Below are 15,261 nucleotides of genomic sequence, written 5' to 3' on the forward strand. Positions count from 1 at the left end.
TGAACTGCCCCTTAACTAGATGGGTAACTAGGAGCTCAAAATGCACATTTGATTAGAGTAGTTGCTGTTTCATTCTCCTGTGGGTTTTTTTCTGACCTTCTGTTCTTTTTTTTTCTTCTTTTTTAGTCTTCATGAAGAAATCATTGCCTGACCTTCTGTTCTTTTTGTTTTTTTTTCTTTTTTAGTCTTCATGAAGAAATCATTGACTTTTATAAGTATATGTCTCCCAGACCTGAAGAAGAGAGAATGCGGATGGAAGTGGTGAACAGGATAGAAAACGTTATAAAAGAGCTCTGGCCTAATGCAGATGTGAGTAATATTTGTTATATTTGTTAACATAAAAAAAAGCAACCTTTTATGCCCGCTTACTTTGTGAAATATTGAATAATGAAAAGACTGTTTATTTTTCTATATTAAAAACAACCATTAATAAAAAAACCCAGGGCACCATCCCTGGAGGTATTTAAACAACGGGTTGACATAGTGCTTAGTGACATGGCTTAGTGATGGTTTTTATCAGAGTTAGGTTGGTGGTGGGACTAGATGATCTTAAAGGTCCTTTCCAACTTTGATGATTCTATGATTTCTGGTCAAATGAGAGGTGATCTTTATTTCTAGAATAATACATGTCAACATTTTCTATCACACACAGAAACAAAGAGAAGCTAGACCTACTGCAGTCAAAGAAAGGGCATAAGGTGTGGCAACATTTAGTCTCATTAATAATTGTTTACTGAGATTAATGGGAACATATCAGGCATGCAGGTGTGCTTGTAAAGTATTGTATTTAAAGGAAAATCTTCTGAAACTCATAGCTTTACTGAAAAAGTCTGTAGCAGGGCTCCTAGTCCAAAGACCAGTGGTCTTGAATCAGTCTGTTAAGGTGGAATGCCAGCACTGCCACGTTACGCAGACCATGTTATTTTTAATGGGCAGTTCAACTAAACTGACGTTTCTTACAAAATTAAAGGAACAAATTTTTTATACAGGAACAAACAAGTCTGTAGATCTCTGTATTGAGCTTAAAATCTGTAATGCCTCTTTCTGCTGATGATGGGTTTTTGCTAGTATTTCATTCAGTCAAAACAAGAGTTTTTCCTCTGAGAAGAGCTGCGCTTTTTGTATTAAAGGTTGGATTAAAGAGAAGCCAGAAAAGTTGCTTTTACAACTCAGGATGGTTTTATGGAGACACAGTTGGATTTTTAGCATAATTGAATCTAAAATGGTGTTCATTCCCAGAATGCAAATTTGTAGCCATAATCATCTATCTGTAGATAACAGTGGCTGAAAATGAGGACTTGTTAGCCAGAATAGCAAATCAAATCCAGACAGCAAAATCTTTAGTATAAAGAATGCTCTTTGATCCTGCCAGGGTAAAAGATAGTGTTTTGACATGAGTGACTTAAACCCACTGCTCATTTCAGATCTTCTTAACCTATTTTTTGGAATGTGTTTTTTAGAAACTGGCGGAATACGGCAGAATGTGAATTCTGTATAAGCTGGATGTATGTGGTGTGTGGGGTTGTGTGTAAAATATGCTCACGTGTTCAAGGTGGTTCCTGTTGTTATGGACACGTTGTTATTAGTAACGCGTAGTGTAGAAGGAGCACACTCTGCTCGGTGACAGCCACCCTGGCACAGGTACAGCGAGCTGGTAGAGTCAGTGTCTGGTGATGTTCTCTTGGAGCAAAAGCAATAACCTTTCCAAAGGAGGTGTGGAAGAGACTTCATCATCTCTCAGGGGTGTTAGATAGCTCTTCTCTGACCCAGGCAGACACTGCAGTAGGCTCTAATTGGGAGCAGGAGGAGCAGTGGAAACACTGTGGGTACAAAGCAGTGCTTACTGTCACATGCCCTGCCAAAGCCTTGGAGTAGGTCCTCTTCAGTATATTCATCAATGACCTGGATGAATGGATGGAATGTACCCTCAGCAGGTTTGCTGACGATACGAAACTGGGAGGGGTGGCTGAAACACCAGAAGGCTGTGCCACCATCCAGTGGGACCAGGACAGGCTGGAGAGTTGGGCAGAGAGGAACCTGATGAGCTTCAACAAAGGCAAGTGTAGGTTGCTGAACCTGGGGAGGAATAACCCCATGGACCAGTACAGGTTGGGGGTGACCTTCTGGAGAGCGGCTCTGAGGAAAAAGACCTGGGAGTCCTGGTGGACCATAGGATGACCATGAGCCAGCAATGTGCCCTTGTGGCCAAGGCCAATGGCATCCTGGGGGGCATCAGGAAGAGTGTGACCAGCAGGTCAAGGGAGGTCATCCTGCCCCTCTGCTCTGCCCTGGGGAGGCCCCATCTGGAGCACTGGGTCCAGTTCTGGGTCCCCCAGTTCAAGAAGGACAGGGAACTGCTGGAGAGGGGACAGCAAAGGGCTACAAAGATGATGAGGGGCCTGGAGCATCTCCCTTAGGAGTAAAGGCTGAGGGACTTGGGTCTTTTTAGTCTGGAGAAGAGAAGACTGAGGGGGGATCTGATGAACACCAATAAATACTTCAAGGGTGGGTGTCAGGAGGATGGGGCCAGTCTTTTTTCAGTGGTGCCCAGTGACAGGACAGGAGGAAATGGACACAAACTTGAACATAAGAAGTCCCATCTAAACATGAGGCAGAACTTCTTTCCCTTGAGGGTGACAGAGCACTGGAACAAGACTGCCCAGGGAGGTGGTGGAGTCTCCCATCTCTGGAGACATTCAAAACCCGCCTGGACACGTTCCTGTGCAACCTGCTCTGGGTGGACCTGCTTTGGCAGGGGGTTGGACTAGATGATCTCCAGAGGTCCCTTCCAACCTCATATCATTCTGTGATTCTGTGATTTCACCAAAATAACTGATTACTTCAGCCTAGAGAAGATGCTGCTATTTCCTGGGCAAGTTTGGGGTGGATGGATTTGTTACCAGGGGATCTTTCTTTGCCACCAGTAGCACGTGGAATGGGGAGCACAGGAACTTCGTGCTTCCAGAGATACTCTGTTTGTAGGACAGACTTAATCTGTGAAAGCTAAGTCTTTTATAGTAAAAATAAATTAGAGAGCAAGAGTGTGCTGGTTCCCTCTGCTCAAGTCAGTAACTGCTCCTCAAAGCCCAGCTCTGCATTTTCTCTGCTGTTGGTACCTCGAGGAAGAATTCTCCTCTTGTACACCCTTCCGTTTTCTGGAGGCTGGGGGGGAATGGACAGTGACAGCAGTGTGCCAGGTTATAACCTGGAAATTACCATCATGTTCTTTTTCTAATACTTACCTCGCAGATCTGCTTGGGAACTGAACTGCAGAACTCAGCTGCGTTCAACTTTGACAGTCTTTTGTTGTAATTTTTCAGTCGCTCGAGTTAATCACTAACCCTCTGGAAGTCTGTGTTGGTTTAGCTACTTGTAAGATTGAGGTTTTGAGTACATGCTCTGAGAAGGCGGAGTGTTATCTGGTCCAATGTCCTCAGCTTTAGCTGTCGTGTAAAGCGATAAGTTAATGTTTAAGCTGTTCATTTTGAGCCATAGATGCAGCGAATCCAGCTAAAATAAACTGGTAAGTTAAACACACACATTTAGTTTGTAGTTGCTCACTAACTGGGTAGGTAAGACATACTCTGTGAAAATCAGATACCAAGAAAAGGAAAATGAGCCTTCATGAATCTAAATGTATAGAGAGTGTGTGGAATGTGGCTGTGCACATATTTTGGCTTTTTTTTTTTCCTGTTCCATTTCGGAAAATGCTGAAAAAGCAGATGGGGGGGGTTAAAACTAGGTATCCTGAACTGTTACTTTATTTATAGAAGTTAGCAATTGTGTCATTTGCGCTCTTACTCAAGGGAATGTGCTTAGAAGGAAACATTCCTAGTAAGTGAGAACTGTTCTTGGCATCAGCGAGGCTCTGACCATAAGAAAGGCTTTAATTACACTGAAACGGAACAGCCCAAAACAGTAAATGAAAACATTTTAAGACAAAGTTTTTTGACGAGTTGACTATGAAAATTTAACTCCTGAATAAATAAGTACTTACACAGTGGAATTTAGGAGACATTAATCATAATGCCCTCAGCTTCATGTCTATTCTGTGGCCTCATAGATGTGAAAAGAAGCAATGTTGCGTACTTCGCGTTGCTTCAGTTATGAAAATACTATGATTGGGAATGAAAGTAGAAAGATGAACTCTACTTAATTTGGCAAACTTCAGAAAATTCCACTTAGTGATGTAGAAGGAAGGGAAAATTAAATTGGCTGCGGATAGATTGTTTTGTTTTGATGGAGGGATTTTGGTAGCAAGGACTTTCCAAGCTTTTGTGGTTTTCCAAGTTGTGTTGTGCGTAGTGAGGATGTATTTGGACACATACCGTAACTAAAGCGCCTTCAGGAACTTTGGAATTTAACATGAACAAGTTCTCAGAAATGTAAGATAAATACCACACAGGAGTAGGAGTACGTGACAAGCATCTTAACTTATCTTACAAATGCAAATGCATATCTCTGTCCGCATAGAATAAAAACATAATTGGCAGTGTTGGCACACCACAAAAACTAATGCCTACGTCTCTCAAGCCATAGTAGTGTCCTGTAGTTGAGATGCTTTAAATATGTACGTGTCTACAGAGCTTCAACAGTTTAAATTCCTATTCAATAGTAAATCAAAAATCCTTTAAAATTTTTGTTCTGATTTCCCCACTCTTCCATTTCCATCTTTCCAGATTTGAGGAGAGAAGGATTGAAGTGTGGGTGTGGGTTTCTTTTATAATAATTGAGTGTTTTTCATACTCCAAATTATTGTACAATAGCAGATGTTGCCTCATTCCTTTTGGTAAAGGTCATATAAGTTGTATCAGTAAGTTTATGAATACTTTCAGGGTTGTTTATTCACTAAAGGCTCGCTTTGCTGTTCAGCTGAACACACCATTTTGTTTGATAATGTGAAAGCACATTCAGTTTTTTCCAAACTCCATCAGTGGTTGATTTATTGTGCAAAAGCACTTTGCAGATGTTTTTGGTGGCCAAATAAATCCTTGTTTGACTGAACCCAGTTTCACAGAGGACGCTTATATTAGTGCCCTGGATTAAAAATAGTAATAATAATTATTATTACATTCTTAGCTTTGTGATGCCTTTATGCTTTTGTCAAGATCTAGTAGATGATCGATGCTAGTTCTGTGGCATCTCCTGCAGCCTTCTCTAGTTTGAGCAGCTCTGAGCTTTCAACATTACGTTTACTGCCAGTGTGCTTTTTGTTGGCGGTGAGGGGGCAAAAATAGTGAAATGTTATAAAATAATCAAGAGGAAGCACTCATACTGCTGCTTAGTCTACTCTAGTATCAAGACACTTACTTGCAAAACATCATCTCTTCCCATCTCCCCCTTTTTCTTATCCAGAAGGGCAAAAAGTTAAAAAGAGGGTCACTTGACGTACAAATAGGTGGCAATCAAGCTAGTGCATGAGACTCATTAAAGCAGAATACACAAGTCTGTAAGGTGGCTCCAGGAAACGCATCAGAAGACTCTCTGGTTGAAAATTAGTCCAATCGTGTAGATGTTTTCACTTTGAAGTCTCACCAGTCCCCCTTTGAGACTTAGTGCATGAGCCCGACCTCCCTGCGAGGCTTGGCTGAGTTAATGGGAGTGTGGGTTTGGACAGCTTGCTGTGGAAAGCCCAGCATTTCAACCTTCAGCGCCAGTCAGAATCCAGCACAATAAACTGTGGCATGTGAAACTTTCTGAAACTCTTTTTTTGTTTGTGGTTTAATCAGAAATAAGCAGAGTTGTGCTACTTGCCCAGAGAAGCTGTGGCTGCCCCATCCCTGGAGGGGTTCAAGGCCAGGCTGGATGGGGCTTGGAGCAACCTGGTCTGGTGGGAGGTGTCCCTGCCCAGGGCAGGGGGTTGGAACTGGATGATCTTTAAGGTCCCTTCCAACCTGGACCATTCTGTGATTCTGTGCTCTGTAATTCAGAAAAAAAATATTGTAATGCAGAAAAAAACCAATGAAGTATGCAAAGCATATTTAAAGCATGTATTTAAACTTAAGCTTAGAAAATGTGTTTAAAAACTAAAGATTATACTTTGGGATATGAAAGCAAAAAATAAATTGAACGTATACTGGGTTTTTAAATGTTCTGTCATTCTTAAGTGTTTTTAAATCTTGTGGTTTATGGGTTTTGCCAAATTTGGTCATGGTGAATTTTTTCACATTACAAAGAAGGTTTTGTAATAAAAAAAGGTCAAAGTTATTAATCTTTTGTGCGTAATAAGCATGATGATTAGCTGTTTATACTGCATTGAAGATGTAAGTACTTTAATAGAAAGCAGTACTTTTGCCTGTCAGCAATACCAAAATCTGCCAATGGAGGGTAGCAATAACCAGCCTTTACAGGCAACTTCATAGAACTTGTTTGTCTTCTGAAGCCTGAAAATCTGTTTTCATGTATTTTGTTCTTGTGTTTCAGGTGCAGATATTTGGAAGTTTTAAAACCGGTTTATATTTACCTACAAGGTTAGTAATTTTTCAGTGTAAATTCTGTACAAGAGAAAAAAATGTGTACCTCTGTAGTGATTTATCTGGTCTTCCAATATCTATGTTATACTTGTTATATTAAGAAAGTGTTAAGTTATTAGTGCTCTGTAAAATCTACAGAAATTTAAGACTATAATACATGTGTCCATATAGGTTTTGCATATATCAGTAAAAGATCTGAATCACCATGTTGTCAAAAAAGGCTTATTTTGTGATTTGGCTTCATTAAATGCCTGAACCAAAATAAGAGGTTGGCCTTAAAAGAAAAGCTAAATTTTATCTCCACAGACAGTTAAATTCAAACATTTAATGTTACCTTGTTAATGTTAACGTTAACACTGAAAAGATTACGTACAGAATTTTTTTTTTCAGTCTTCTGTGAAATTCGTACAATAGTCGACCTCTATCTTTTCCAAGTTTATTACTAGTTTTCATAAATCATTACTCAGTGACACTGGTATCTTCTGTGTAGAAATTGTAAGTGGTTTTGATAATTAAATAAAATGAAAGGCTTAAATGGCTGCAGGGGATAAACACATTTAAATATCTACGTCTGAGGTTCACACGAATTGAGTTCTGTACGTTGGGAACAAGAGGAATTAAGATCTAGTACTGACTGTAAGTGATGGGTACCCAACTCATTGTTTCATCTCTTCATATTGAAGGCTCTTTGAAAAAGAATGCATCTGACAGATGCTTTAGTATCTGCTTTGGTCTGTGGAGCTGCAGGAAAGGTGAATTGCTCGGTTTCAGTTTGGAAAGTCAGAAGTGAGCTGTACGAATACACAATTGCTTTCACATTTGGCCTTATTCTTGGCCTTTTTTCCATTGATTTTCAATAGGCTTGATTAAACTTGGTTGGTTGCTGATAACGCAAGAGAGATATTCCTGTCCACGTGACTGATAGCAATAGTTCTTTACTAGATTTGCTTGATCATTTTGAAACTGATGTATTGAAACCACTTTGCTGTTGTCTATTTTATTTCGTATACTGCCTTTCCTCTGTAGTTGTTTCAGCTGAGTTTTTGGAGAAGAATAAATGCAGATGCTTTACACACAGTACATAAACCTACAAAAACTCTTCCTGTGGCAGTTCTTGCCAAACTTTCAAAATAACCAGCATTTTTGTGTTGGTAATTAGTTCACGGTTGCCTTCTATCAAAGCATCTCTTTGCCCTAGGTGTTGTCCACCCAACTGTGCAGTTAATGTAGATTTCAGGTTCTGGGATTCAGAAAGACCTACAGTGCATTTTTAATTCTGCTACTCTGTGTTGAATTTGCCTTTTACTGAAGGCGATATTGAAGGTTTGGGCATACGGTTGTTTCGCTGCTTATTTTCTATCTGTCCTCAAGGTGACAACGGAGCTGTTGTTTTTCCCTCATGGTGTGCATCAGAAAAATGTCTCCGGTTGTTAACTGTCAGCATCAGGAGCGGGTTTAACGCTAATTTAGTTGAAAAGAGAAGTGTCCAGCAGCATTTCCTGCTCTACAGGCAGGTTTTGAAGGTGGTTTTCTGAAGCTGGCTGAGTGGTGTGCAGCTCAACTGCTGCTGGACTTGCCCGTCCTGACACTGCTGGTCACCAGGAGATATTTCATCTAATGCAGCTGTAGCTCCTTTGAGATTGTTACAGCAGTGGTGTTTGTGAATTGTCAGACTTGTAGAATCTACAGGAGGAAAAAAGTATTCCTAATTTTTTTGGTGTTTTCTGTTACGCAGTTTCCCACAGGTGTGACTATAGGGTTATATGCTCACCTCCTTTGTGTCCCCAGCCAAGCAGGGGACATCAAAGAAGTAGTTGGGGAGTGAAGAGGAAAAAGCTCAGGATCTCACAGGGGCCTTCGCTGTCTTCAGCTTGGACACCAGTCCCCTTTTGAGTTGGAGTTCAGGAGTTAAATTAGGGTGTGAGCTCCTTGTGTAGTCAAATGGATGTCTATACATACAGGGGGGAAGTGTAGCAGGGTGGAAATGCCTCTTCAAGGAGCTAAATTCACGAGTGAAGTTAATTAGATGGTTTGATCTCATTTAACAGCTTGTTGCTTCTTGAAGTCTAAGCTGCCACGTTTTCCTCTCTCCTTCCCTGCTTCCTCCCCTTGGCAGTAGATGCTGGTTACCATGTGCCCACTGCTGCTCTGGGCATTTAACAGCTTATTGCTTCTTGAAGTCTAAGCTGCCACGTTTTCCTCTCTCCTTCCCTGCTTCCTCCCCTTGGCAGTAGATGCTGGTTACCATGTGCCCACTGCTGCTCTGGGCACACAGAAAACCAACTTGGAGCTACAAAGAAGCAGAAAATTACCCCAGAATGTTTTGAGGGCTTTTTAAAGGTGTGGGGGGGAGTTGGTTTCTGCCAGGCCCACTAATATGTTGAATTGATTTGCTGTGGATGAGACAAATACCAGGCCTAGAGCAAAAGAGGAGACCGAGCCGTGCATCTGGGGTGGAGGGTTGGGAACAGGGCTGTCCCTTTCAGTGACAAGCTGTAAAATCGGCCTTACTGATTAACACAGCCAAAGGGGGTGATTCACAACAAGCTCCTTTCTTGCTCTGAATCACTGGGGAGAAGCTGATAGCTCTCTGCTGGCAGTGTGGCCCGAGGAGACTAATGTCTGTCCCCTCCCCTTGGTAACCTGAAATGGTCTGTTTTTCCCCAAGTGCAAGAGTTCATCCCCCCACCCCCTTTCCCCAGAAAATGAAGAATAAATTATTTGGTTAAGCTCCATTCTGTCAGCTTTATTCTAGTTGTGTGTGGACGTCAGTTGTTTATCTTTTAATTTGAATAAATCTGTATTTTCTTTCCATTTCAGTGATATCGATTTAGTTGTGTTTGGAAAATGGGAGACGTTACCTCTTTGGACCCTGGAAGAAGCTCTTAGAAAGCACAATGTAGCAGATGAAAACTCAGTGAAGGTTTTAGATAAAGCAACTGTAAGTTTGGGGGAAGAGGGTGTTGCTTTGTTCTGAGTTAAGTTTCTAATCAAAGAACGATCTTGGTTAAAAGGATGAATTTTCATAAGCAGAAACTATTCTGTGTATAAATTTGAAATAGAACCAATAGAACTGTTTTATTTAGTACATTTTTTATGACTGACAAAATAATTGATTGTGCTCCAACAGAAGCACTTCTCCTGTTGGGTAAAATCATTGGATTTTCCGTTCTGCACAACATACACTTGCTTTTAAGTGCGGTTATACCCATCGTTGTTGTGAATTAACGTGATTAGACTTGGGAATTTCTGGACTGGGTTTGTACATAAGGAAATGATTTGGTTTTTTCTTATTCCAAGTAAGCAGACATTATACTTTTTCACATAGAAGTAGTAAGTACAGCCTTGTACAAATATGTAATGGTATGTCTTACACAGGATAGGATTAATTTCGTTATAACTTTTGCTAATTATAAGAGCATATAACAATGGTGGGGTTTAAACAGGTGTCTAATTTGAAAACCACTCTGGTGGAGATACGTCAGAGTGCTCTCAATATCTTGTGCTTCTTGTTTGAAGATAATGTTGATGAGGAATCAGTGACCCACAATGACACAACTGTCTTTTCTTAAGAATATCTATTATCTTTTATTTTTATTTCTTAAGCGTTTGTCTCCCTCTGGTGTTTGTTGTTCCCACTAAAACTATGCTTCTGCACAGGGAACTGACTAAAAACAATTTAAAATTAATCACTTTGAAGATGGAGTATTAAGTTCTGTTGAACAGGGTAGTGAATTGAAAATAGCATTTATGAGTTAGAAAAGCAAAGTGTATGTAAACAGATTGGCAAAGAGTGTGAGCTCATAAATAGACAGGAGTCTTGTTTCTGTCTGCCTCCTCTCTACAAATTCATAAAACAGTTCAGTTCTACTGGTACGTCTAAGTGTGAATGAAACCAAATGCGTCTTGGAAATCTGTATTGACTTAATCTGTCTCTCTTTTGCAGGTACCTATTATTAAACTGACAGATTCCTTCACTGAAGTAAAAGTTGATATAAGCTTTAATGTACAGAACGGGGTTAAAGCAGCCCAGCTCATCAAAGATTTTATCAAGGTTAGGCACCACTGTAACAGCACTACACAGCTGAATATTTGATGACTTAATTTGATTTTCTGTTTTACTTTGACTGCATCCTTACTAGAGATACACTTTCACTCTCTGTTATTTTTTGCTGTCTGATACTATTTTGTGACATTCTTAGGTTTTAGATATATTGCCTTAAAAGGCCTTTTGCATCCCTGCTCAGGGTATGAGGGTGGAGTGGGTCCAGAGACCTCTCTTCCCTCAGCCTCTATCCCATGAACAGAACTTGGTTGTGTTGGCCAACGGTTCCCTGCTAAATCAAGCCCAGTAGTTTTGTGCTGCGTAGCTCCTTGTTGGGGAAAGAAGATGCCCAGATTCTCTGTTGTCAGGCTCCTACCTGGCATTAGGGAGCTGACTTTAGTTTTTACACCCTGTGCATTTAATATTTCAAAAAGGTGATGCTGGGATCTTGGGTTCAATAGGGCTCCCCATACTCACCGTAAGACTCTTGTGTTAGGGAACTGACTTCAGTTTTTATACCCTGTGCATTTAATATTTCAAAAAGGTGATGTTGGGATCTTGGGTTCAGTAGGGCTCCCCATACTCATCGTAAGACTCTTGCAGAGGTTTTGGAGAAGTTCTTCTTTGCCTTTAATCTGTTGCAATCACAGACACCACGATCCACATCCCTTCTCTGACACTGAGGGAGTTTTTAGCTCTGTGTTGATCAGGGGAGTGATGTTCCCAAGGCCCTGTGTGTTGTGGCGGTGCCTTGTTGGGGGCACACACCCCGATTTGGTTTCCTACTGCAGCACGGGGGCTGTGTTTCTGTTGGGCTTTGCATAGAAATTTATTTTTAGATCAGTCCATAAAGCCCTGCGTGCCTGCCCAAAATTGCCTACGTACTTCTTAACTTCAAGATAGGGGGTGGTCTCCTTTCGAGACTCGACAACATTTTTGCATGCTTAAAAAAAGAAAATTTTTAGCAAGTTCCTGTTGCCTGGATTATTTGTAACCTTTTGGAGAGGCTGCTTTGGCCTTGGGGTACAGCCTTTGTACCTCCAGGGTCCAGCCCTGTGGAACCCCAAAGAGCAGAGTGGCTCTGGTGGCAGTAGGCAGGGTCACCTGGCAGCCCAGCAGGCTCAGCCCAGGTCCCCAGCGCGGAGGTGGAGGCTGAGGACAGCGGGTCAGTGGTGAGGGACATCAGTGCAGCCTGGCTCTGCGGGCTCCACGGGGAGCAGCTGAGGTGAAACGTGGCTCTGGAGCGTAGAGTGGGGGACGTTCCTGACCAGGCTTCCCACCTGCACTTTCCCACACGGCCCTTTGCCCAGCAGCCCCAGCCAAGGCCGTGCGGCTCGGCCACGCCGGAGCTGGCCTTGGGCACAGTGGCTGAACCCGGTGTGGCCGGGGAGAGGTGGCACCGGGCCCTGGCACACGGCAGGGGATGGCTCTGCTACCATGGAGAGCCATTTGTTGACCTGGGAGCAAAGCTGGTGTGTGCTCGCCAAGTGACTTCACTGGCCTCTGGAGGGTCTCTCTGTGAAATGCTTGCAGGGCCTTCTCTTGGGTCTTACTTTGCCCCACGTCAGTGAAGACCTAACTCTGATGCGTTGTGTTCAGTGTCACCCTTGGAAATGCCTGTTTTCTTAATCCAGTTTATTTAGAATGTCTGAGGCAGCTGAAGCCTTAATTAAGTTTTGTAGTTTCCTGAGAAAAACCCCGTCTTTAAATTTTGGCTTCTACTATATTCAATACTTCAGCTTGTGACTGTAAGTTCTTAATAGTTCAGAGAGGTGATGTTGGGATCTTGGCTAAGGTTTTCCAGTTTCCTGAGAAAAACCCCATCTTTAAATTCTGGTTTCTACTATATTCAATACTTCAGCTTGTGGCTGTAAGTTCTTCATAGTTCAGAGAGGTGATGTTGGGATCTTGGGTTCAACAGGGCTCCCCATACTCACCGTAAGACTCTTGCAGAGAAGGTTTTGGAGAAGTTCTTCTTTGCCTTTAATCTGTTGCAATCACAGACACCACGATCCACATCTCTTCTCTGACACTGAGGGAGTTTTTAGCTCTGGTTGATCAGAGGAGTGATGTTCCTGAGCCCCTTTTCCCTCCCCTCCCCGTGAGGGGGTGCACAGAGTGCAGGTGTAGCCCCAGCCTCCCCTGCTGCCCAAAGCCCCGCGTTCTCCACGTGTGCAGCGTTTGCACGCCCCTAAGGGAGTCCGTGGGGACAAACCCTTTGAAGGACCGGTCACCCAAAGGTAAGTATTTGGCTCCTTTGAAAATCTTATCCGGGTGTAGTAATTTTGGGGAAGCGTTTTGAGTGTGGGGCATCTGAAGTACCTGCAGGACAGGGCTCTCACTCTGCTTTGGGATGTCTCCTTGGCTGTGGCAGGAAGGTTTTGTTACAGACACGGGTATCTCCATAGCTCCTCCTTTGCTTTCCTTTTCACCTGTATGAGAAAGGCAAGTGTGTTTACTCAAACAAAAGAATTTTGATTTTATGAGGTAATAACTTTTTTCTGTTGTTAATATCTGCCGCCAGAATTGAAGAGGTGAAATAATTGTTGTGAGCACAGGCAGAGAACTTGGCTTCTCCCCTGTTACTAAAAATAATAAGTTAGAATTATACTAAGCTTTGAAACTCAATGTAAGAGATAGCTTTGGTGTGCTTTCTGAGCATCAGCTGTATACGTGCATCACAGTGTCCTAACGCCTTTGTATTTCTCTTTCAGAAATATCCTGTATTACCCTATCTAGTTTTAGTATTGAAACAGTTCCTGTTGCAGAGGGACCTTAATGAAGTATTTACAGGTGGAATCGGTTCTTATAGTCTTTTTTTAATGGCTGTCAGTTTCCTTCAGGTAAGCTCAATGAAATCTGTTGGTGCCAATGCTGCAAAAGGACGTTAGGTTAAGAAGGAATTTAATCAGTCCTTAAATTCAATCATTTAAGTTATCCTGTTTGTGGGTTTGCACCCCCTTTTCAGTTAAAAATGGACACATCCCACCTGTCTCCTGTTCTTTCTCCCATGCCTTTGGTACCTTTTGGTACCTTTGGTGTTAGAGATGTTTGCAACATCTGCTGGTGTATCAGTATCAGGGTTATGCGTCATTCATGGTTAAAAAAACCTTGATATTGTGTAATTGATTTGGAAGAAGCGACACAGGTTGGTGTTAGATGCAGCAGTCCTTGGTTTCCAGCTCCTGAACGCAACAGAATTTTGCTTGTTTGTCCAGGTTTTTAAGCTGGTATCAAATAAACGTGTTTTACAAATTTCTCTTAAATCTAAAAGAAGAAAATACATGAGCTAAATCTGTATCGTTGAGCCTGGGGGGAGAAAAATATTGTGGAAATATGAAATAGCCAAGCTGTGGCTTTATCAATTTTGTTCTTTTTCTTGTAAATGTTACCACATAACTGTGCTGTTGCCCTTGCCTGTTGAGCACAAAAGAAATGAAGGCAACAGCTGTATCATTTGCAAAGAAACCAAAATCCCTCCCAACCCCTACTTTTTCTTATGTTGACTAATAGCATTTCCATGTGCTCCTGCAAAAAAAAAAAAGTCAAGTTTTGCATCTGTTACAATTATGAACTTGTTCATAACTTCTTACTTACAGTAGTACAGGGGATCATTTACATGGCTGTGTAGATTGAAAGCCTGTTTTTGTAGCGTAAGCCCAGGTTGGTGAAGTGCAAACATCTTTGCTTTTTTACAAGAACCCTGCCATTAGTGCTAAAAGTTCACTTACTGAACCGAAAGATCAAATACAAACCCATTAATACATGCCTTACTTTTTAGAGATAATTAGTTTATAAAAGTTTTGCTAGCATCTTGTTTTAAAGATGCAAAACTGCTTTGTCAAGGAAAAATACCGTATTTCGACATGTTTGCTTTATATATTATGTTTTATTATTATTTCTTATTATACTTAAACAAGAAAAGGAACTTAAAAGTACTTGAAACTCGGAAATCTTAAGAAAATGATTTTTTTTTTCTCTCTTCTTAATAGCTGCATCCCAGGGAAGATGCCTGTATGCCCAGTGCCAACTATGGTGTTCTTTTAATAGAGTTTTTTGAATTATATGGACGTCACTTCAATTATCTGAAGACTGGAATCCGAATAAAGGATGGTGGCTCTTACGTTGCCAAGGATGAAGTGCAAAAAAGCATGCTGGATGGCTACAGACCATCGATGCTCTACATCGAAGATCCCTTACAGCCAGGTATCCTCAGAAACCAAGATTTAATGTCTTGACTAAGAAAAAAATGTTAGGGGAATGCTTAATCCAGAGGAGCTAAATCAAAGAATAGCGTAGAAGGACCACCAAAAGCCAGACAGAAACACCTCATTTGTGTCTGGGAGCACAAGATGCACTCACAACACAATGATTTGCTTAAGAAGTGTTCCTGCAAAAGTCACTGTGTCACTGAGAGCGTGCCCGTGCCACAGGTAGGGTATGAGAGAGCACCCCAAAGAGCTTCCACGTGCTCTGTGGTGGCAGCAGTAGAGCTCCAGCAGCCTGGGGCCCAGGGTGGGCTGGATGCACCTGGGTGGACACCTCCTGCTTGCCTGTGTCACTGTTGCACCTTATAATGTACTTGTACACTCCTACGCACGCTCTCCTCTGGCATTCTGTAAAGTCCTTTCCTACTCTGGGATTCTCTAGAGTCCCATCAGTACAGCGTGGTTTCATCCCGTACTGTTACCTTCATGTTAAGGTTAATTGTTGACTTGAATGGGTGGGTCATGTGCTGTTCTT

General features: G+C 41.8%; 1 protein-coding gene across 1 annotated transcript in view; it reads left to right on the top strand.

The window, feature by feature from the left end:
- PAPD5 (PAP associated domain containing 5) overlaps positions 1-15,261 on the top strand; it is a 35,969-nt gene that overhangs the window by 13,721 nt on the left and 6,987 nt on the right. Inside the window, exons 2-7 of the mRNA XM_014942188.1 lie at positions 186-309; positions 6,424-6,470; positions 9,294-9,414; positions 10,420-10,527; positions 13,233-13,361; positions 14,511-14,724. Coding sequence (XP_014797674.1) covers positions 186-309; positions 6,424-6,470; positions 9,294-9,414; positions 10,420-10,527; positions 13,233-13,361; positions 14,511-14,724 — 743 coding nt within the window. The remainder of the gene's footprint in view (positions 1-185; positions 310-6,423; positions 6,471-9,293; positions 9,415-10,419; positions 10,528-13,232; positions 13,362-14,510; positions 14,725-15,261) is intronic.

Source organism: Calidris pugnax, unplaced genomic scaffold (genome assembly GCF_001431845.1).
Source record: "Calidris pugnax isolate Ruff unplaced genomic scaffold, ASM143184v1 scaffold28, whole genome shotgun sequence".
In the NCBI taxonomy this organism is placed as follows: Eukaryota; Metazoa; Chordata; class Aves; order Charadriiformes; family Scolopacidae; genus Calidris; species Calidris pugnax.